General features: G+C 30.9%; 1 protein-coding gene and 1 non-coding gene across 2 annotated transcripts; one reads left to right on the top strand and one right to left on the bottom strand.

Annotated features, from left to right (window-relative positions):
* Window positions 1-210: 210 nt before the first annotated feature.
* LOC130665953 (uncharacterized) lies at window positions 211-3009 on the bottom strand. Its single transcript, XM_057466584.1, has 5 exons — window positions 2863-3009; window positions 1606-1763; window positions 1357-1515; window positions 1111-1233; window positions 211-1030 (listed from the first exon to the last, which is right to left on the bottom strand). Exons 1-5 carry the CDS (start codon window positions 3007-3009, stop codon window positions 241-243), a joined length of 1377 nt encoding a protein of 458 aa, XP_057322567.1. The 3' UTR covers window positions 211-240.
* A 12267-nt stretch (window positions 3010-15276) lies between these two features.
* Window positions 15277-15445, top strand: LOC130666196 (small nucleolar RNA snR190). The gene has a single exon (XR_008989635.1). It is a non-coding gene; the product is annotated as a small nucleolar RNA snR190 (small nucleolar RNA).
* The last annotated feature ends 9940 nt before the right edge of the window (window positions 15446-25385 follow it).

Here is a 25385-nt window from a genome sequence, read left to right as displayed (position 1 = left end):
TCACCATGTCAGTAAACAACTATTTAGACTTCGCTTTTTAGGCGATGAATAAAACGTAAATAGCGCACATGAGTTGAATAAAATTATGGGCGCAACATGTAGGTTAAGTCATAATTCGTCATCCGCGATGTGTTTAGCACTCGTCTCCGGTGCGCAGTATGCACTCGTTTCGCTTGTGCCTGCGCACCTACGACTCGTACTAAACGCATCGTGCTGACACATTACGAATAACTTACCCTCCTAGTAATGCCAATAACTATAATGTGCAGAATTCGTATTTCGAGTTCTAACATGTATCTGACCATTAGCTTGCCATGCACAAACTTCTTTATTAGGTTTTATTTCACTAGGAATAATATATATTCCCTTTGTATCAGGTCCAGTGTACGCCAGATCAGAAGGTGGAGGTGGGCTATTTACATTATTATTATTTGGAGCATTAAGCTGTGATACATATAATCTATTGTCCCTGAAACTTATCGATACCAATTTGTTTAATTGGAAATACGATCTTCCAAAACAAAATGCATATTGATATCCCCACGGCCAATGATCAAATCCTCCGGGATTGTTATTAACTGGTGGTTGAGTTACATCATTTGTGTCACTTCCGGGTTTTCTACCTTGATAAACGTAAATGTATCCATTATCGTGGTAAATATATATCAATTTTGATGGATTTATTTCTGATGGATCCAGTGTGATCATCCTATTATCAGCTACACGTATTTGAAGGTCTTGTCTGTAGCCAGTTGATGTTGACGAATAGTCGGTGTCTCGTTGGGTTATCACCAGCTTATAACGGTCGTAGTAGATCTTTATTTTGCGGTTCTCTGAAAAATCTTTCAAACCAACAGTTAATTGGTCTCTATCGTCGGTGATTTCGACGTGGAACACTGTTGGTGCTTGATTATCGTTACGATTCGGATCATGAGGTATCGGAGTGTTGATTGTTGGTGGATTTATATTACCATTACCAGCACCATTATCAAAAGCAGGTTGATTGTACATGCATGAAAAATCTCGATTTCTGTAATTCAAGATAATGAATAGCTATGGATTATCTGTAATTTTTCTCATAGATTATGGACATGATAATTATTTTGCTACCTAAGGTTGTTATTAAAATCATTTATTGAACATTGTGACCATATTTCATTGGACGGAGACGCAACAGGCGCCATTATTGAACGAGGAGAACAAGGCCCACTTTCGTCGTGATTTGCACCAAAGCTACAGACATGATTTGTAAAAAAAAATGATATTTTGAGTATTAATGATGAAACAAGTTTTCATATCAGTAATGGTTGAAATAAAATTTTTGAAGTAATAATGATAAAAAAAAAAAAAACTTACACGTGACCTAACTCATGAACAGCAGTAAGGATACCATGTAAATTACCGGTTTCGTAAATAGCTCCTCCTTGTGCGTCAAATCCATTCACATTAGAACATGCACTGGATACATATGCCATTCCAAGCACTCCAGATTGGACCTCAACGCCATCACGATAACTTATTAGTTCAATAATATATAATTAAATCATCAATTTGTATATTTAGGATATAAAGTTTTGAATTCATATATTTATAAAAAATACTTACGGTGTCATAACAATATGAGTGTCGTAGCTATTAATGGGGATTGAATTTCCAGCATTTCGTAACCAAGGACCCATTTGAGATATTACTGAATTGAATCTAATTAAACTCTGTCCCCTCCACGAGGATGATGGAGATAATACACTCCAGACATTTTGATCCTATATTTTTAAAAATGACATGGTTATTAAAATTCTTAAACTTTATCAATACTTTAGCTCCATTTTTCCAATGTTGACATAGGAATTGTGACATTGTTAACGTAGGAATAACTCCTATATCACCATTAAAAAACCCTTATGGAAAAATAGGAAAAATAACCATTTTCTTCTCCGCGTAGTAGTCTAATATTTGAATTTTATTAAAAGTTTTTGGCGTTTTCTTTTATATTATTGATTTTAATTGCTAGTTGCTTAAATTTTTAGTAGATTTTATAGGAATCTATCTATTGCATTTGTCCTCATGGAGGAATTTTCAAAGAATTTCCCCGTAGTCTACTATCTTAATTCGTCGAGTAGGTTCCAAAAATACCATCGATTCAAGAGTTTATATACGTATATATATATATATATATATATATATATATATATATATATATATGTGACGCATCGTATTGCGACGATTGCACCTACATTCCCAAACATATCTTAATGAAACTCGGCAAACTTATTCTTTGAATGGTAAGCTCGGTTAAGATCAAGGATCAAGAAAATCGGTCAACTAATTTAGATATGGTCGTGAATTGAAATTTTCGAATTACCAAAAGATGTTACTTTCACCACTTTTTTCTTAGATAACTTTTGACCGAAAACATGTAGCCTCATTCGATAAAAAAAACGTCATACCTGATAAGATAAAGTATATTCGATTGTTTTTTATTTTTAATTGTATGATAATTTTTCGAATTTTAATTAAGGTTCAAAGTTACATGATTGATTTTTTTGCTATGGTAAAAATGTCATTATTATATCTTTAAGAGTTTTTAACGGAAAATTATAAAATTTTATATACTTATTGTTTTGACAATTATTTTGATCAAGTTTTTTGAGTTCGAAATTCATAAAAATGTAAAAAAATTAGTATTTAATTCAATTTTAACTTGAAACATTAAAATAAAGAAATAATGTGTAATATACTTCCATTTCGGATGCCGAACGGCCTTTTTCAGTTATTTTCACGACCGTTTTCTTATGTTCAACGTCAACTACACTCACAATTAATAACTTATAATTGAAAAATAGTATAATTCTGTTCAGGTACCTGAGCTATTGCTACTCCTGCGACACACAATTTGTACCGTGGATTTTGTAATTGACGATAATACAAATCAACTCCATTCCAAAATTGTATCAAATATGGAATTATTTCATGGTCATTAAATTTTCTGTAAAGGGCATTATCGACCATTATCAATATCTCAGGATAGATTGTCTCGGGAATGCTTGTAGTTGATTTAGCTGGGTTTCGACGATTTACACCAACTCCAATAACTGAACAATAAAAAAATTATAATCAGTATCATCATTAAGTAATTTATTTGAATATTTTTTTTTTTTTAACAAAAATACTGACAGTCCGCTACCGCATGAGATATTATATTAGCGATGGAAGTAGCCACATAATGATCTTGATTGTAAGTAATATCTGACTCTCTGTCTATCGATGCATTGGGGTTTAATTGGTCAATTATTAGATTTTCTGAGCCGATAAATCCGTACTAGATGGTATATAATATGATTAATAATTATTTTAAGCTGTCAATTATAAATGTCGATAAATTATAATTTTACTTTAATTTTTGTTGATCCGTCTGTGGGATCAGTCGTTAGAGTCAATGCCGCTTGTTTTTCTTCGTCGACATAAAGCTTTGATAGTAAGTTTGAACTGAACATCTAAATACAAATTTTTGTTTGAGTATTATTTTTTTCATGCGTTATTATCAGAAAAAAAATTCATACGTACATTATATTTTGTTTCAATTAACGTTTGTGACGGCCCGGTTCTTAGAAAGTAAACTGGAGTTTTGGAGCTGAAGAGAATGCCGTTCGTTTGTTGTAGATTTAAATTTATATCTCGACCAAACGCTTTAAGTGGAAAACTAATTGAAGAATCAGCAGATCGTTTCTGTCTCCGTGGAATTTTTATTTCGATAATTTCACGTTTTCCTACGGTAACATAAATTTTTATAAGTTACATAAATACATAAAAATATCAAAATAGTTTTAATTTTTATTTTCCATGCCTGAATTTGGTTATTATTTTTTTTTTTTTTTCAGATAAATGATATCATTTTATACCCTTTTAAAGATTTTAATCGTTGTTATTAACGTATGAGTAAAGTTATTCATCGAGAAATCAAATTTACCAAAAAAATTATTACTTTTTTTACACTGTAAAAATTTGGGAGCAAACTGGAAGTGATTACGGATTTAATTTAAATCCAAGTTCACTCCGTCACTTGGAGTTCCGGAGTTAAAAAAAAAACCACTTCGCATGTGGAGTAAATGAGGAGTTTGTTTTTTCAGCGGAGTGATTTCGGACTGATCTGGATTTAATTGCAATCTGCATTCACTCCAATTCAGAGCTTTAATATTAAAATAAACACTTTTTACGAGTCAATTTCACTACGAACCGAGTTTTCAATATTAAATTAAACTCCTTTTCGGAGTGAATTTCACTTCGAGGGGATTAAATAAATAAGCACTCATGCCAATCATCCACTCCTTATTCACTAAGGATTTACTCCGTGTTCACTCTGCTAATTTTTTACAGTGTATAAATAAAATTAATCATGTACTTTTTTTATTTTTTATTTAATTACTACGTGTAATGTAATAATAATCACCTTGAGAGTCAGCATGCCAATCTGTATTTTCAAATTGATCTTCAGTCTCCAACTATTAATTAATTCGATTCATTAATTATAAAAGTCTGTTAATTTAGTCATTCATTTATTTATATTACTCACCGAACTTGAGATAACGAAAAGCATGGTACTCAATAATACCCATGACATTAATACTTTGGTATTCAAGTTATCTAATTAAAAAAAAATTTATTAATTTTTTCTGCTCATTTCAAATAAGAGACTGAAAAATTTGGAGTAAATCTAGATTGAATGGAGATTTTATTTCAATCCGAATTGAATCCTTGTTTACTCAGTAAATTTTTTACAGCGGAATATAATATAAGAAAATTCATGTAAGTAAGTAAATTACAGTAGGACCTCGTTATAAGATTACGCGTTTTAAGACTCTTTTCCTCAAATTGTTCAAACTCCCCACCACCTCACTTTCTTTCCCACCAACAACTCAAAAAACGTTTTGCGCCGAAACCTCACTATAAGACTAACGACCAGCACGACTAAAATCGAGATAAAATAAACATACAGGAAGATTTTAGATTAAATAATTTATTTTCCTAAAGAATACTTAAAATTTCATGGTATCACACAATTAATTAACAGAAAATAACGACAAGATTCTGTTTATTTATGATTATATATAAAATAGATTCACTGTATAATAGAGTAGAGTTGAACCGAATACATAAATAAAACGCAAAACGGCGATAGTCTTATAGCGAGGTTTGGGCGCAAACGCTGTTAAGCACAATAGTGGGGGTATCTCAATTCCAAGAATTTTTTCCCCTACAGCCCCGGGCTAGTCTTGTAACACGGTCCTACTGTATATCTTGTCAATTTAGTGCATAAAAAAATATATTTACCCATAGTTGATTGAATGAATACTTTAAAATCCACGTCGATATGTTCGCCAATCGTTCAATTCAACGTTTATGATCGAAAAAAATCATCAGTGCTTTATATATCTATTGTACTAATGATCTATAAAGTATCAGTAACAATTCAAGACAAAGAAAATAATACTAATAATAATAAAAAAAAAAAAATAATAAAACTAATTATAATCAATTGCCACGAACAAAAAAATAGTAATCAATAAAAATCGAGATTGTCAAGAACAATAAAGTGGGTTTTTTTTAATTGATTTTAATTACTTACTAATGTCAAATTGCAAAATAAATTCAACGCATAATAATAAAAAAAAAACCTTTGCATATGAATTTATTTCTTAACGTATCGAAGGAATTAATTTTTAAAAAATTTTTTAAGCACCGAGAATGTGACTGAGCTTTCCTTTGATCTGAAAATATTCGTTGATTCTAACTTTCTATAATGCTGCAAAAAAAAAAAAAAAAAAAAATTCAACAATGAAAACTCAAACAAGGAAGTTCTAGTTAACAAAAAAATTTTTCTTACTTTTTATATTTATTACTAATAATAAATAGAATTTCTACGCCTAAGAAATTTTGATTAGATAGTGGAAAAAATATCAGATGATGCAGAGCAGACGTGGAATATTTTATCTCGCTATGTAATTCGTAGTAACATTTATTCTGGGAAAAACCATTTTTTTGTAGATTCGGGAATGGTTTTACCAAATTGACCAATTCATTATCTATTTTTTTAATAGCCCAAAGAAGAAATATCTTCAATTTATTTTAATGACATAATAACGATAGAATAATAATCATAACAATAATATTTAATCTATGAACAGACAAAAGATTTTATAATATATTAAAATTATCAAAAAATAAAATGAGTTTTTTATTTTATAATTATTTAATTATTAGCTTATAACTAATAATCAACTTTTACGGAATCTGAGATTGTAATCAAAAACATATTTTTTAGCTCTAAATTATTATGTTGCAAAATTTTAATTTTCAAGTTTTAGTAAAGGATTTCATTTTAGACTTAACCGTATAGCGAAACAATTTTTTTATGTTAAATCTTCAAAATCATCTGTTCTACCTCAAATTTTACCTTTAAATGATTCTTGCAGTAATTAAAAGGCATACCGAAGTTCAGATCATAAAACATTTTAACTGAATTACTCGGACTGATACTTTTCAAGACATTTAACAAAAAAATTACCCGATAAAAAATGTTTAGATCCAAACATATATGATTGGATCCAAACAGTCAGATATGCTTGGATCCAAATTTTGGCGTGATCCAAGCGGATCCAAACAGATCTCAAAATATCCAAAGAGATCTCACTATATCTAAGTATATCCAAACAGATTTTAAAATATCAAAAGAGATCCAAACAAATCTCAAAATGTCCAAAGAGATCCAAATAGATCTCAAAATGTCCAAAGAGATCCAAATAGATCTCACTATATCCACGAATATATAAGTGTATCCAAGCAGATCTGCGTAAAAGTCGATCTTTAAAGAAATCTACATAGATTTAAGCACATATTGAGACAAATCGTTTTTTCTTTTTGCAATTTTTACCAGCAGCCACCAGAATTCGCGGGTTGAACCCTGGCTTAGGCTGGCCTCTACGAAATTTTTATTATGCTGGGACAGAGCAATGGGCTAGGATTCTTGCAAAGCAAGAACCCGCACTTATTCAAACCCGGCAACGTATGATGAAACCTATCAACTCACCTCACGGCTTATAAAATTATAGATTATTCTTATCATCAGTCGAATTACTATTTATAACTTAATGAATATTTATTTTATTAAACTATTCAATAATCTTACCAGTATTTTAAGATATAAATAGGATGAAAAACGAGGTATAATGTAAAAGATTTAATTAGAAAATTATGTAAGTTTATTGCCAATTGTAACAAAGTTCAAGTACTTACAATAACGTTTCCGAAGAATACAATGAAACTGGTTCTGGTTTGACTGTTGGATATCCACGTGAAACAATGCCGTTTATACACTAAGTTTATTACTTAATTTTAATATTATTATTATTATCGCGAGTATATCGCCGGTAACGTACAGTATTTTCAATAGATTTAACTTTATTTATAATAATCAGTAAACTTGGACAGTAAAGTATGATCGCAAGAGAATTGCTAATAATACAACTATAACGCAAGTTAATTTCCCGATTTACAAAGTAATTGTCCATATTAACAAAATCGCAAGTGAATTGCTAGTATATGACAGTTGTATAAAATTATACGTCTTATTGCTAATTGATCCAGGATCGAAGTGATTGACCGATAATTTTGGACGTAGGGCTAGCCTCCTGACCCTGTCCCCACTGCACCCTTACGGACATGCGTTGACGTGATAATTAGTCATGTGACCATGGAACTATGACTTGTGTAGTTTCAGACGGCAACGAGACGCCCTGGTCAAAAATAAAACTTGGTTTAGACTTGGTCGTCTTAAATCGTGACTAAGTAAGACCAGTTACTCGAAACCAAGGCGAGTTGCGTGAGTTCGCCTTGGTTTTGACTTAACTGGTCTTACTTAGTCACGATTTAAGACGAGCAAGTCTAAACCAAGTTTTATTTTTGACCCGGGCGGGGAAAATTGGGAATCGCAAGGCTGAGGACGAAGATGACAATCCACATTGTCTCAATATATCTAAAGAAGTTTCACTACATTCTAATGAATGCATGTATAAATATATTATACTTTAGACCATTCTAAAAACAATATCTACTCACATCTTGGATCTTATTGCTATTACCTCTTAATGCTTTTGATGAACCTATGTATAACATACATAAAAAGTCAATTGATATTTAAGTAAAAAAATAGATTAATACTTTAGAAACATTGATCAAACTGATTCATTTTATTTATTCATTTTTGATTTTCGTATATTACTCAGATATTCGTGTATTATTAGACGAAAAAATCCGTATTTAATGTCTTATTCGCAGTAGAACCCCGACAGTTCGACGATTTAGGAGCCTTACCTGTATTTAAATATTATTGGATCTGACCAAATATGATTACATATAGATACACATTTTTGGATATAGTCATAAATTCTTGGATATACGTTTATCTGCTTGGATATGAATTATTTTTGCATCTATATACCCGCATACATACAGTTGGGTCTGAGCAGATATAACTATATGTACTTATATATGCTTGGACATAAGTATATCTGCTTGGATATAAATCTTTATATCTGCTTATATATAGTTGGATCTGAGCAGATATACTTCTATATGCTTGGATATAAGTATATCTACTTGGATATCAATCTTAATACATCTCTATATCTGCTTATATATGATTAGATCTGAGCAGATATAATTATATATGTTTATATCTAGCAAGATCAAAGGAGCCTATTTAAACCACCTAAGATTTGCAGACGACTTGGCCCTCTTATCAAAGACAGGATCAGAAATTCAGCACATGATAGAGACACTTAATGACGCCAGTAAACTAGTAGGCCTAGAAATGAACCTATCCAAACCAATGTTGATGACTAACAGCACAGAGAGAACACTGTATGTTGGTAACGATCCTCTCAAGTATACAGACAGCTACATATACCTGGGTAAGCAAATTAGCTTTGACCAAAACAGTGACGAATAAGAAGTTAAGTGCAGGGCACAGTTAACGTGGAACAAATACTGGGCACTAAAGGACATTTTTAAAAGCAGCATGCCAACAAAATTAAAAACAAAAGTATAAAACTCGTGCCTCGTACCGTGCTTAACATATTCCTGCCAAACGTGGAACTTCAACAAAAAAACAAAGGACAAAATAATTTCATGCCAACGAGGACTAGAGCGCAGTATCCCTTGGAAAAGAAAAAATATTGACAACGGGGCCGGTCTTGGCACAATACTGGGCTACCGAGGCTCGGCCTTCCAAGGTTGGTCCGAGATCCGATCAAGGTTCAAGTGACGAGCCTCAGTTCACCAGTCTTGGGCCAAGGTTTAGCCACTACTCAAGTAACAAGCCTTGGTTTGCCAGTCTAAATAACAAATGGTACCTAAAAACCTCTGGTATCTGTGAATAGCGCCGTAACAGCCTAGTGGATAAGACGCTTGCCTAGCAGCCATGAAGGACCAGGTTCGATACCCAGCAAATGCAAAAAAAAATTAGTTTCTTCGATCCACCTGATTTTTCTGTGTACAAATTTATTTCCATATGTTACCATCACGCACATGACTACTAATATTTTTTTTTTTTTTAATTTATTTTTAATAAGCATAGGTGCTTATTTAGCAACAGTCTTGGCACAATACTGGCTCTCGATATTGGGCCAATACTTAGATGCAGTCTTGGCACAATACTGGCACTGGTTATTGGGCGAATACTAAGATGCAGTTTTGTCACAACACTGTCACTCAAGCTTGGCTCGGTGTTATCATTTCGATGCTTATACAGACTTGGGCCAAGCTTGGATTTCAAGCGTTTCCCAGAGTTAATAAGTCTAGCGCCAAGCCTCGGCCAAGCTTGGGCCTATTGTTTCTTTCTATCAGGGATGTTGAATATTAAAAAAATGCACAAAATTAGACACATCACCAAGGCAACCCGGGTAAAAAAAAAATCTTAAATTTGACTTGATTTAACTTAATTTTCTTTGAAGTCGTCGATATGCCGACAACTGTATTCCACATTTTAACTTTTTTTGACTTAATATTGACTTAATCTTGACTTTTTTTAACTTTTTTGACTTAGATTAGACTTTTTTTTACTTAAATTGTTTAGTTTCCTTTAATTTAACTTTTTTTGGCTTAAATTATTTCATTGACTTAAATTTGACTTATTTTGTCTTAAAAAAACAACTTGTTATCGATTCGAAATCTAATTCTATATTTGACTTAATTTTAACTTAAAAATTAAGTCAAATCGAATGTGGTTTTTATACTTATTTAGTAATTAAACTAATCTAAAATTAAAACTCAATTTTAATTATAGCAAATTTTTTAAAAATTATTTCTGATTAAATTAAAATTACTATTAAAAAAATTTTTATTGCAATGATTTTTTTTTATTCTGTTCCTGAAGAATTTGTATAAGCTCTTGTTTACAATATCATTCATTTTCATATTGATTAACCAATTCTGCAATAAACGTTTTATTACCCGTATTAATATAAAAACATACCGATAGTAAATTTTCGACAGGAATCGCAAATACATTTTCAGTTACAATGAATTCATATAAGTGTGATAGTTGGAGAAGTCTGACAGGCTCTTTGAAAGGTTTTGTTTGCAGAAGAGTTATTATTGCAAAATGATGGCCAAGGCACTTACAATTACTAATTTTTTGACAATCGCATATTTATCAATAATTTTTATAAAAGAATGAAGAAGACCAAAACGTTTTTCATTCAAGTATTTAAATGCTACATAAGAAGAATTATTTTTTAATGTTTCTTTATAATTTTTTGATATAAACAATATACCATTAAATAATAATCGAAAATATTCTAAACCATAAACACCTCGAATAATTATTACTATCATTAATTATATGTTACTAATTGTAAGTATTTTTTAAAATTGCGTTGTAACTGTCTAATTTTGTTTTATTCTGACTTTAATGTAACTTTTTTTAACTTAAATCTAAGTAAAATGTATTAAAATCGACGCAATTCTGACTTGAATGTGACTTTTTTTAACTTAAATCTAAGTAAAATGTATTTAAATCGACGCAATTCTGACTTGAATGTGACTTTTTTTGTCTTAAATCTAAAAGAAATAGAGTCAAACTGAACCAGTTTTGACTTAAACGTGACTTATTTTGTCTTAAATCGATCCTAACTAAGCCACACGGAAAGAAATGTATGGTGCTTATCGCCATACTATTATTATAGTATTGCAGCCAGTACCATAAGTATGGCGTTATCTACTATACTGTATAGTACAAAAATCTTTGCATAGTTTACATGTCTGTATAGCGGGATAGACAATATCAGTATGGGCTTGAGTCCCATACTACATTGAAGGAACGGCAATGCCACTAGGCTGCGTCACAATAGATCTTTGTGGAGTAGTCAATACACTATCGGATTACCATCAATACTGCGTAAATGTAGTTGCTAATTTTTTTATATAATCTTTATTAATGTCAATAATTCTGTACATTAATCAAATGAAAAAAGAAATCATAATCAAATTAATTTGAAAAAGAAATTAATACTTATTTTCTTATTCATCTTTTAAATTTTACAAAAAATAATGCCTCATAATTTAAAAATTAATTTTTTTAAAAGATATATTTTTATTATTTAAAGCAATCAATATATTTCAGAACATTTTTATCATATTTTAATTTCCACTGAATCCCATCGAGAATTTTTAATTGGTATAAATTGATTTCAATCGAGAATAAAAAAAAACATATAATTTATACTGAAAATAATTAATATTAATAATGACATAGATTTATCATTAATATTATGTTCTTATGATTTCTCTACTTATAAATATTGGGTTTACTCTTTTAATATTTAGGGATAATATATTTAAAACTATAACCAAACATAACCTATGTTTTGACTTCAATAAACTTTGGTACTACTACAATATAAGCATACGTAATTTTACAATATTGAATAGGGTTATCTGCCAGAAGCATTGTGGATACCACCAAGCAGTATGGGCCTGACGCCCATACTGGCATGGACTCATACGCCATGATTATTGTGAATGTTACCATTCCCGTATGGTCAAATCATCTATACATACAATTTTTAAACGAATGAAAAAATCCTTGCTACCATACAGTATGGTGGAATCGACCATACAGCATAGTGGTATCCGCGAAAAATTTCTTTCCGTGCAGAAAAAGTCAAATCTAAGTCAAGTGTTATGGAAATTTTACACTGACTAAAAAAATAAACGTAGGTGAAATTTGAAGGATTTTGACTTAAATTTTAAGTCATAATTAAGATTTTTTTTCGACCCGGGAAGGGATGAACTGGTATAGGCTCAACCACTAAAATGGAAGTGGGCCGGACATGTGGCGCGTTTACGAAATCAGAGATGGACCAAAACGATGACCACATAGGCAGGCCCACCAGGCAAAAGAAGGATAGATAGACCTGTAACCAGCTGGAAAGATGATCTTAAAAAAACAGCCGGCCTTAACTGGATTCAAGTAGCCCAATCTAGAGAGGACTGGCTATCTTTAGAGGAGGTCTTCACCTACAAAGGGGTTCTTGCAGATAATAATTAAATATCAAACATTATTTACATCTAAAATAGGAATAATTAAATATTTAAAAAAAAAAAAAACGTTTAAAACTAACCACTACACTTAAATTAGAAACTACTAACAAAATATTATGTATTTTTCCTTTTGTAATCTGCAGCAAAATAAAAGGCTTTTTATTTTATTTTATTTTATTTTATGTTATTTTATCATGTAAAAAAAGCACATGATTTTCTCAAAAATTTGATGTTTAAATTTTATTTAAATTTTAAGAAAATAGCCTAGCATATAAGGTTTTTTAAGTTTAAAAACAATGAGCAAGTGTGAAGATTCAGCCATAAATCTTATTAAATTTACATTACAGATTAAATCTCTTAGAAATATGAAATACTACTGCTAAAATCTTCTTTGTTTATTATATTTCCAAAAAAAATCCTTTCAGTTTCACGGAGATTCATAGAAGCATATAAAATAATCTACTGTGTAATTTAAAAAAAAAATCACAGATGTTATGTCAATTTAAAATTCAAATACATAATCGTGGTTGATCGAGTCTCATAAAATTTGTTATTAAAATATAAAACAATTAAAGTGTACTGTATGAATATGAAAGAGAGATTATATTTTTCCAAAAAAAAAAAAAAATAAAACTCTTTCAACTTCATAGAAATCTACCAAAGCCAAAAATATAGACTTCTGTGAAATTTTTCTAGAAAAATGCATAAAAAAATGATGGAAAAATTAATTTAAGTCCACAAATTATCATCGCTAAAAAATAGTATCGTCAGCGTATGAAATAATTAATTGATACGTTGTTTTGGCATAAATAATTATAAATTATTACGTATAATACTGATAGAATTTCCTCACTGAAAAAAATATTCGGTAGCGGTTACCGAAAAATAATCGGTAGCCTTCACTGATTATTTTTTCAGTGTTTAAAATAAATGTCCTCAAACATTCATTGATCCCACAAAGTTTCATATTGGCAGGGTGTGGAGTATAGGGTGGGGACAATTGAATCGATTGTAGCGCCTGCAGTGGACGAAATACGCGTTAAATCGCACTTGTCTTGTGAATAGTTAAATGAAAGCAATGTTAAAAAATAAGGACAAGTAGTTGTTGTGTTGTTAATTGCAAAAATACTGACAGAAATAGTAATTGCAAGTTTTATACATTTCCATCCATGATATTCATCTTTGGCTAAAAATAATTACGGGGAATTTTTTAAATTACAAATTTTTAACCCAAAGTATTTTTAATTGTTGAGTTTTAAAATTTAAAATTACGAATAATTTAAATCACTTCAATTTCTTTACTTAATGCAAATTAATAATTTTAAGTTTGAAAAAATTATAATTGTAATTATTTTAACTCATTTGTTATTATGACTATTATTGTTGTTATTATTATTATTACAAGCTAACCTTATGTCGTTCAAAATAATATTTATTTTGTATTTATTAAAATTTTTTATACTTATTTTTTTTCAGTACAATCTACTCTATATTTTTCCACCTTTCAAATGTGGTATCACACATATATTTCGCAATTTTTAAAAATTTTAATTATTTGTTTATAAAAACTTTCCGTATTCTCTCTGTGCTTTTTGAGGATGATTTAATGCGGTCGACAGATGTCGTTTTCGTCGCGCACCTTGCCAATAGGTAAGGGAGGGTGGGCAGAGAGGCCCCCCTGAAATTTTGTTGAAAAAATCTGGGCATCGGTTGGCCCTGCAGGCCAGCCCCCAAACTTCCCGCTGTTTTCGAGCTCTACACGGAAAGAAAAACATGGGAATTTTTCCAATTTTACTTAGGAGAAATTCCCTTGTTGACATGGCAAATTTTACTTTATCAACATGGGAAATTTTACTAGGGAAAAATGGGAATATAACCATATTTTATGGGAATTTTACCCATATATTATAGGAATATCTTCCATGTTGCCATTGGAAAAATTTCCATGTAGAAATGGTAAAATTGCTTTGTTACCATTGCTGAAATTCCTTTATTGACATGGGTATTTTTACCATGTCAGTATAGGAATTTTTCCCATGTTACTGGAGTAATTTCTTCTATGTTGACATGGGAATTTTTCCCATGTTGACAAGGAAAAAATTCCTCTGTTAACATGGTAAATATTCCTATGTTCACATAGTAAAAATATCCATGATGGCATGGGAAAAATTCCCATGTCAACATAGGAAAAATTGCAATGTTGCATGGGAAAAGTCCGCAAGAAGCTGAGATCACTAAAATACCAAATATTTTGGTCATTTTTATTATTTAGGCCTTAAAGCGATAAAATAGGGATGTATGAAGGTTTTAAGATTTACGAAAATAGAATTTCAAAGTTTCCGAAAAAATTTTGTGTAATTTAATTAAAATTTTTTTGTAGCACCTACCAAACAACAAATGTTTTTATAAATTCGATTAATATAAATGAGTAGGGGAAGAGGGGGCAAAATGGGCCCCTAAAATTTTGGATGCCTCAAAATATTTGGGGCCAAAATCCCCCCCCCCTCCCAAATTATTAACATGAATAGTGTTTGGGCGGGGGAGGGGCAAAATTGCCTCCCTCTCTTCCCCTATATAATCATCAATTTAATTAATTAATTTTGATTAACTTAATAACTTACGTAAAAAAAACATCAATTTACAAATATTTTACTTTTATATACATGGAAATTTCTACTTTGTTAATATGGGAATTTTTCCCATGTTGACATGGGCATTTTTCCCATGTCAACATGGGAAATTTTCCCATGTTGACATAGGAACAATTCCCATGTTAGCATGGGAATTTTTCCCATGTTGACATGGGAATTGTTCCCATGTCAACATGGGAATTTTTCCTATGTTAACATTGGAATTGTTCCTATATTACATAGTTATTTTTCCAATGTTGATATGGGAAAATTTACATTTTCAATATAGGAATAATTCCTATGTAACAAAGCAAAATTTACCATGTGACATAGTTACAATTTACATGTTGACATAGTAAAATTTACAATGTCAACAAAGGAATTTTCCCCATGTAAAATTGGAAAAATTCCCATTTTTTTCTTTCCGTGTAAGAGCTCAAAAACATTAGTATAAAGATTATATGTTTTGAATACATTTTATAATTTGATAAACTTAAATAAATTTTTTCATAATTTTTCCATAGATTTAATTTAACATGCAAAATTATTCAAATTCACAAGTTAATAATATTGTCATAACATTATCCCATTACTCGACCAACGAACTTCGGTTTGCCAGCCTTGGTCCAAGAATCAATTTTCCAATCAATTTTTTCGGGTTCACTAAAAAAAATTTCAGCTAGCTATAAACAATTTGTTAATTAAAGAGGATTTTACGTATAGTGTAACAATCTAGTGGATGACAATTGCCCAGCAGCCATGAAGGACAAGATTCAAGACCCAGCACATGCAAAAGAAAAAAGTTACATCGATCTATCCGATTTCTCTATTCCCATATGTTACCATCACGCTCATCTATACTGATATATATTTTTTTGAGAATTTATTTTTAATAAGTATAGGTACTTCACTATTTAGCTACCAGTCTTGGCGCAATACTTGCTCTCCATATTGGGCCAATACTTAGATACAGTCTTGGCTTAGTATTAGAGATTTCAATGCTTTCTCATTTCGATGTTTAGACAGGCTTGGGCCAAGCTTGGACTTAGAGCTTTCCCCATAGTTAATAAGTTTCGCGCCAAGCCTTGGCCAAGCTTGAGCCTATTGTTCTTTTCTATAAGGGTACTATCGACTATCGGATGGACTTTCTAGATTTCGGCTATACTTTGAAATTTTTAACTCCCGCTAAGAAAATCCACGATTTTCGAAAAATTGAGAAGTTCTTGTTTTCACCCCGATTTTCGAAAGTCGAGTTTTCATCAGATATCGACGTTTTGAGGTCCTAGGAAACTATTCTGACTATTTTCAGAATGATGTCCGAGTGTATGTATGTGTGTGTGTGTGTGTGTGTGTGTGTGTAAGTGTGTGTGTAAACTCTTTGTAACTTTTTAACTAATGAATCGATTTGGATGATTGAGGTGGCAATCGAAAGAGCTTGTTGGCCCCCAACTTTCCTGAAAATTTCAGATCATTTGATCAAGCAAACTCGAAAATATTGGCAAATTACGAAAAAAAAAAAATTTATTTTTTTAGTTTTTTAGTGATTTCTCAGAAACGACTCGAACGATCGACTTCAAAATCTAATCAGCTCTAGAACTTCATAAGCCGCGTCGAATGCCACCTCAACAATCTCAATCGATTAATTTTTTCGAGAAATATCGTTGGCGAAAGAAATGACAAAAAACGGTTTTTTTCGATTATCTTTGAAGTGGCTCATCCGATCAATTTCAAAATTTAGTCAGCTCTAGAACTTAATAAAACGCGCCGAATGCCACCTCGAACTTCACAATCGGTTCATTAGTTCAAAAGATATCGGCTCTGAAAAGTTAAAAAAAAAAAAAAATTTTTATTTTTTCCGGATAAATCAAAAAATAATGTACTAAATGTTGTTGAAATCATAATAACTCTTTCTGTTTATAGTCTCTTTTGATTATCATTTAATGTCATCTAACTTGTTCTTTAGTTTAAAACATATCATCAGCAAAAAATTGAGGAAATCCAGTTTTTAATGTTTTTCTCGGATATTTCATATATTATTGCTCTGACCTAAGTCAAAACTCACTCAAATCTTGATTTTGATCACTGACATTGATTTCTGCCTCGATACATTTATTTCATTGAACATAATCGAGAATACAAATTTAAAAACCGCTTCTTCATTAACAATTTTCGATTCTTGTCAAACTTTAGCAAAAAACGTAACTTGTTAGAGCTTGAAAATCTCATAAAAAAATGATTCCATGTGATAGCATTTTTGAGCTCGAAAAGCTCGAAAATATATTCACAGTGATGTTTTCGAGCTCCTTGAGCTCGAAAACAGCGGGAAGTTTTGGGGCTGGCCCACAGGGTCAACCGACGCCCAGATTTTTCTATTCAGTATTATCATTATTTTATAAGATTATATGTAAAAAATTTCGGAGAGTGGTTATTTATTTTAAAGTTACTCCCCCAATCAGCATTTATAACCCATGATTATTCCTAAAATTTATTGTCATACAATTTAATTTTAATAATAATAATAATAATGATAAAGTTTATTTACAAAAACTATCAATTAAAAAATTTGAAATCTGGGTAAAAGGAATCTGTGTTAACGGATGCCTGGGTAAAAGAAATTCTGTGGAATCGGATTTCTGGGTTAAAGATATCCTGGGTTATAGAATTTATGGGTGATAGAAATTCTGTGTACAAGAGTTCTGTGTAAACGGATTCTGAGTAAAAGAATTCTGGGCAAACATAGATCTGAGTAATCGGATTATGGGTCACTGATGTCTACCCTGTAATTTTGTTAAGTACGAATTTTCTATTATTATCTTAAACCTTGATAAACAGACTAATTTTAATTTCAAAATAATACATAATTTATAAAAAAAAAAAAAAAAGATTTTTATTTGTAATTTAATTTATGACATATAATTTAGTTTATGACAAAACGAAAATTGTTTTTTTATTTGAAAAAAAATTTGTAATTTATTATTCGTTATCACCCATACAGGAGCTGCCAGAGTTGAACAACGGGCCTCTACTTGGCCCAGCACTGGGGAACCTAGCTTTGGCACACCTATATTGGCCCAGGCTTGGGCCAGGACTGGGTATCCTAGCCTTGGCCGTCCAATGGCAAGCCAGACTTGGGCCAAGACTGGGTAACCTAGCCTTGGCCGTTACAATGATTACCCGGGCTTGGGCCAAGACTGGGTAACCTAGCCTTGGCTCTCCAATAGCAAGCCAGGCTTGGGCCAGGACTGGGTAACCTAGCCTTGGCTATCCAATGGCAAGCCAGGCTTGGGCCAGGACTGGGTAACCTAGCCTTGGCCGTTACAATGATTACCCGGGCTTGGGCCAAGACTGGGTAACCTAGCCTTGGCCGTCCAATGGCAACCCAGACTTGGGCCAAGGTAGGATTACCCAAGTTTGGATATACCTATGGTTTATATAAGTAGATCATATAAATGTACCAGTTCAACGTTAGTAGGTTCGTCCAGTAGCTACCGTTCGGACCCAGTAAACAGAAGGACGGCAGTTCGCGCCCAGAGTCCAGCAGAATTTTCACCGAGTTTTTTTCACATCATTTACCTCCCTTAGATAATTAAAACGTTAATGATCATGAATTCTACGAGGTTAATAATAATAAATTTTTTTTAATTAAATTTATTCACTTCCTGGAAGCCTGGGCGAGGTCTGGCAACCAAGCATGGGCCAGGTCTGGTAACCAAGCATGGGCCAGGTCTGGCAACCAGGCTTGGCCCGAGATTATCATTCCAGGCTTCTACCAAGGCTGGGCCAAGACTGGTTTACAAGCCTGGCCCAAGGTTCTACAAAGTTGGGCCAAGTCTGGGCCAAGCCTGGGCCCGTGGTACTTTCCTCTCTGGGCAATTGCTATTAAATTTGTTAATTGTTAAACATCGTATATTTATAATATTTAGAAATGATATATAATTTAATTTATGACAAAACAAAAATGGTTTTTTGCTTATAAAAAAATTTGTAATTTATTATTCGTTATCGATTACTATTAAATTTATTAATTGTTAAAAATTGTATTTTTATTAAGAATAAATTTGATCGATAGAATTGAATTTTTGATTTCTCTCGATTTCGGCAATCATCAATAAACAAATTAAGTAATTTATTAATATTTGACTTAACTACAATGTCCTTGTTAAATGCGAGACATTCGAATAATGAAAAAAAAAAAAAAAAATAATAATTAAGAATTAAAAAAACTTCTTTCTCTCGATTTTGGATATCGCTGGTGGAAAAATCATATTAATTCTTGTTATTAGACCCAAAAGGAAGGTCTCTGAGAAATTAGAGCAAAATCGGCGGGGGGATCTAATCGAAGAATAGCCTTCCGCTGAACAATTTGAATTTCAAAACGTATGTTCTAAAAATAACAATAAAAATTTTTATGAGAAAATAATTTTTTCCGTGTCCCACTTTGCCCACATTCACAGAATCATAATGAAAAGCATGTAAAAATTTAGAAAATTCATGGATTTTTCTTATTTCTTGCGCATCACAAATTTGCATTACGGCGTAAATTAATACTCTAAACCTAAAACTAATTATAACAGAAATTGTAGCTTGTTAAAAGAATTGAACATAGATCTTTATTTCTAATATATATACCAATAATTATACCAAGAAGTTCTAAAGGTAGTATCGTCATAAAACTTTTGAGTTTAATTGCATTTTAAATACTTACATTTAAATCATCAACTGTAAGAACATTACTTCAGGTATCAGCTTACTGAAGGGACAATAGAGACTACTGTCCATTGGGCTCAAAAATCCATTTACCCTCCGGATTGGATTTACAAATTTAGGTAAAACGACAAAAATAAATAACACTTAAGTACGATATACTATTGAACTTCTATCCGAATACTCATTTAAATCTATAAGGTAATTATAAGGAAAATTTATAATTTGCGAGCACCAGAGTCTTTCAATACAATGTGTTGTCTATAATAAAATTTTGTCATTATAATTAAATGCATTCGGTTATTTACTATACAATAATTTTGCCTACTCTATAATGAGTTTCTCATTAAAAAGTGGGGATAGAAAACCCTACAATATTTTCAACAGCATCAGATATTTTATTTGCTTTTGTGACATCAGTGAGTAAAAGTGTGGTGCAAAAATAGTGCGAAAAAATGAATCCTTCTATGGAAATATACGATCAGCTCATCGCAGAAAACATCAAAAAAACTTACTGCAATAAACAACTAGAAAATACAGGTATGCGTTTAGAAATTTTTATATTAAATTAATGATTCTATTAAACGATATAATCACCTTTTAGTTTAAATTCATTTCCACCCAGCACCTATTATTTATTTAAAAATATACACTAGGGTGGCGCAAAAAAACCGACTATTTTTTTTTTTTCCATCTCGCATGAAAATTTGTTGGTTTACGATGTTTTAAGAAGCCTCTCCACAAATCAGCTCGATAAAAAATTTTTAAGAGGTCGCTCACGAATTTTGAAAATATCAAAAATGATCGAAATTCGGATTTTTATTTAAAAATTTTTTTTTTTCTCGTGGCAGCAATAGTTTATATTTGTAAAATCATGACTATGCTGAAAATTTCAGCCCAAAATATAAATATTTAAACGGCGCTCAAGAATTTTGAATGTTTCCGAGCGCAGTCTCCTGGACGTTTTTGAGCGACCCTTAAATATTAATAATAAAGCTTCTCGATTTTTTCACCATCAATTTGCATGACAATGAATGAAAATATAACCCGAGAAATAGTTATAATAAGTTATTTACATACTTTTTTATTTTTTAATCCAATTTGTAGGTTTTTTCGCTTATTCAAAACTGACCGAATTTCATTGTTTAAGACTGTTCTGTATATTTTTTGGTATGCAAAAGTTATATTTCAGTGAAATGACAACAATTGAGTTATAAAAACTAATTTAAACTATTAGTTACATATTATCAGTTAATATTCGAAATTCTTGAGCGCCGTTTAAATATTTATATTTTGGGCTGAAATTTTCAGCATAGTCATGATTTTACAAATATAAACTATTGCTGCCACGAGAAAAAAAAAAATTTTTAAATAAAAATCTGAATTTCGATCATTTTTGATATTTTCAAATTTCGTGAGCGACCTCTTAAAAATATTTTATCGAGCTGATTTGTGGAGAGGCTTCTTAAAACATCGTAAACCAACAAATTTTCATGCGAGATTGAAAAAAAAAAAATAGTCGGTTTTTTTGCGCCACCCTAATATACACCTCTAGTGAAATTATATCATGTTTTTTCACATTTTTAGCACAATTACAAATTTTCTGAATCGAAAAAATATCTTATCGTGTAAAAAATATTTTTCAAAAAGTGAACGCCATTGTTTATACAAAATCAGTTAATAAATTTAAAACATCGTTCCTACAATTTAAGTATCAAACAATTGAAAATTTCATGATTCAAAAAAGAACTTATCGTGCAGATAACTTTTTTAGATAAGTTAACGTCATTGTTTATATAAAATTAGTTAACAAATTTTTAAAAAACCATCTTTAAGCTGTAGGAATCAAACTATTGCTAATTTCATGATTTAAAAAAGGAATTTATCGTATGGAGGACTTTTTTTTAAAAGTCAATGTCATTATTTATAAAAAATTAGTTAACAAATTTTTAAAAAACCGTCTTAAAGATGTAAGAATCAAACGATTGCAAATTTTATGATTCAAAATAATTACTTATCATATCGTGAACTTTTTGCATAAAATTAACATTATTGTTTATAAAAAATTAGTTAACAAATTTTTGTAAAATCCATGACATTAACTTTTCGAAAAAATCTCATCACACGAAAAGTTATTTTTCCGACTTACTTTGGGAATATTTTTACTTACTCGATCACTACAGTTAAACAGTGTGCGTGTGTATGTATGTGTGTGAGTGTGCTTCATGTGCATGCGTGTGTATGTCGCGTGTACGCTCGCGTGTTTAAGTGTGTGTGTGTGTGTGTGTGTGTGTGAAGATATTTTTTGCGTTTTATAAGCTTTCCAAAGTTAATACTCTGAGCGGTCGCAGTTTACCCCGCTTTGACACCGGTATTTTAACACCACTGAATTACGCCACCAGCGAAATTTGAATTTCTAGTGTAATAGAAAGGAAAAAAAAAATTGTCCTTGAAACTTTTATTGTACATTTTTCTTTTTGCAAATGAGCATTAAGAGTCGTGCATTTTTGGATTTACTAAACTTTTTTTAATTTAGCGGTGAAAATGAGACAAAAAACGGATATAGTGGTGCGTGCACGCCCGTCGATCGAATTAATAGCATGATAAAAAAAAATCATTTTAACCGATTAAATTTAAATATCAACGAATGAAAAAAAATTGGACTTTTCTAAGCATAAATAAATAATTATCCACCGAAAAAAAATTTTTACCCCAATTTTTTAATGAACTATGATTTTGTTAATTAGTTAATTTTTACTTGTTGAAAATTTACATAAAAACCCTGATTAATTCTAAACTGAAAACACAGGATTTTTTCACTTCTTTGAGCTATTCTTAAAAGGGTTTAGAAAAGATCGTCGTTGGAAAAATTAAAAAATTTTGATTTTTCACTTTTTTATTAACAATCTAAGGCATTGAAAAATGAAAAACGTAAATAAAGCAATCGAGAATTTTTTTTTTTTATTTTGTTGATTATTTTTTTTTTTTATTGCTAAAACTACATAACAATAATTTTAAGAAAATTTTTACTTGCATTGTTTAAATAATTGTTATGAACAAATGCATTGTTAATAAGATTTAAAAAATTTTTTTTTGGGAATAAGATGCTTAATAAAAATAATGATTTTTAAGAAAAAAATCGTTTCTTAAAAAAATTTCTTTATTGCTAAAAAGCGCATGTGCTAATTAACAATTTTATTTTGTTGCTTAATATTAAGGAACTATTTTTTTATTTAAATCATAATTTATCATGTTATATTCTATTACACTGTAAAAAATCCGGAGTGAATTCGGATTGAAATTAAATCCGAATTCACTCCGCATTCACTCCGCCACTCGGAGTTCCAGAGTTTCAAAAAAAATCAATCCGCATGCGGAGTGAATTGGGAGTTTTTTTTTAACGGAGTGATCTCGGAGTGACGCGGATTTTATTTCACTCCCAATTTACTCCGGTCCGGAGTTTTAATACTTAAATAAATTTATATTAATTTATATTAAACTACTAAACAATGTGTGTGTGCGAGTATGTGTTTGGGTGTGTGCAGGTGTGCAAATGTGTGCATGTGTGCGAATTTGTGCATGTTTGCAAATGTGTGCATGTGTGCGAATTTGTGCGTGTGTGCAAATTTGTGCGTGTGTGCAAATGTGTGCATGTACCCTGATTAAACAAAATGATTAAAAATGATTTCACACGTTAAATGTCCATAAGAAACAGGATTAGAAATGATTTGAAGGATTAAAAAGTATTTAAAATGATTAAAAAACAAATCATTTTAAATCATTTTTAATCATTTTGTTTAATCAGGGTATGCAAATTTGTGCGTGTGTGCAAATGTGTGCATGTGTGCAAATTTGTGTGTGTGTACAAATGTGTACGTGTGTGCAAATGTGTGCATGTGTGCAAATTTGTGTGTGTGTACAAATGTGTACGTGTGTGCAAATGTGGGCGTGTGTGTACAAATGTGTGCGTGTGTGTGTTCGAATGTGTGCTTGTGTGCAAATGTGTGCGTGCGTGTGTGTGTGAGTACGCGTGTGTGCCTATATATGTATGTGCGTATGTGTGTGCATATCAGCTGATCAATAATGTAATACACGAATTTTTACTTCGATTTTATTGAGTGGAGTTATATTTTATTAATAATATTTTCAAAACTCCCCTGCGGAGTGAATTTCACTTCGAGGGGAGTGAATAATTAAAAATTCATTCACTCCGCATTCACTCCGGATTTAATCCGCATTCACTCCGCGAATTTTTTAACAGTGTATGAAAAAAATTATAATTTTTCATTTGTTTATTAAACAAATAATTTGTGATAGAAAAATAAATTCTTACGCGACATTTTTTTTAAATACTAAAGAAAATACTAAAAACAACCATGTGTTTTTTTTATCAGGAAACATTTTTTTCTATTGTTTATATAATTTTAACAATTATTGTACACTTGGATTGTCGTTACCTTTCTGTTTTTCTTCATGGTTATTAAAATAATTTATAAACTACTGAAGATACGGCTAGAACACTGCTTCAAGTCTTTCTTATTCTCAGTTAACCCTTTAAAGCTTCTCTATAATTTATAACATTGAAAATAATTAAAAAAATAAAATCATTGAAAACATGAGAATAACAAATGAAAGGGCACTAAAGGAACCCACTACATAAGTGAATTTTGGTAATGACCGAGCCTAAGTCTCGTCAACTGAGGTAGTGGGGACTGTGAGCGCACGCTGTAGGCTATTCCCACTTTGGCGCCGCGGGTAAGATTTTGTCCGACAACAAATTGAGCTTTTAACCGAAACTCTAACTCAATTGTTTATCAATTTTTTTACTGTTATTTATATAAATCCTTCGACATAAATCTTACTTGGACTTTTCAGTTCAAATATCTTATAAACTATTGGGAATACGATTAAAACACTTCAAGTCATTTTTCTTCTCCATTAATCAATAAACATATTGAACTTTTGAACAAATCACTAACTCAATTATTCAAGGAATTATGAAAAAAGCACTTATATGAATGAATTACTTTTTGAAATATTTGCAAAAAATCAAACCACTTTTTTTTTTTTTACTAAATTGTTTATAACTTTTACAATTTTTGCCGGTCCCAAATTTTCACTGTAACGTTTTTTATAGACGCCATTTTGAATCGAATGAGCCCTTAATCATAATTTTCGGTGGTCTTGAATACTCTCTATACATGAATAAGTGAAATAAGTGAATTTTCGCTAATTTTGAGTGCCAACCGAACCACTTTTTGAAATTAGTGGTTCAAAAAAAACTTTTCTTTTTTTTTCTTCTTGTTTATGAATTTTACAAAATTTCGAAACTAAAAATTTTTTTTTAACTGTCATTACCCATAATTGTTTCGGTAAATGTTCAAACAAAATTATCTATATCGTAATTTAATTATTTTCCCATTTTTCTAATTATTTCTTCGTCAAAAAGTGATT

The sequence above is a fragment of the Microplitis mediator genome, chromosome 3, assembly GCF_029852145.1.
Source record: "Microplitis mediator isolate UGA2020A chromosome 3, iyMicMedi2.1, whole genome shotgun sequence".
In the NCBI taxonomy this organism is placed as follows: domain Eukaryota; kingdom Metazoa; phylum Arthropoda; class Insecta; order Hymenoptera; family Braconidae; genus Microplitis; species Microplitis mediator.
Note: the sequence above shows the minus strand (reverse complement) of the source record. Positions and strands in the feature narration are given on the sequence as shown.

Excerpts from the sequence above, each read along its gene's own strand:
- LOC130665953 (XM_057466584.1), bottom strand. The coding sequence starts at position 3,009 with ATGGTCGATAATGCCCTTTACAGAAAATTTAATGACCATGAAATAATT. Across the intron at positions 1,516-1,605 it reads ACTCATATTGTTATGACACC|TTATCGTGATGGCGTTGAGG; the intron begins GTAAGTATTTTT and ends TGAACTAATAAG. Across the intron at positions 1,031-1,110 it reads GATTTTAATAACAACCTTAG|AAATCGAGATTTTTCATGCA; the intron begins GTAGCAAAATAA and ends CTTGAATTACAG.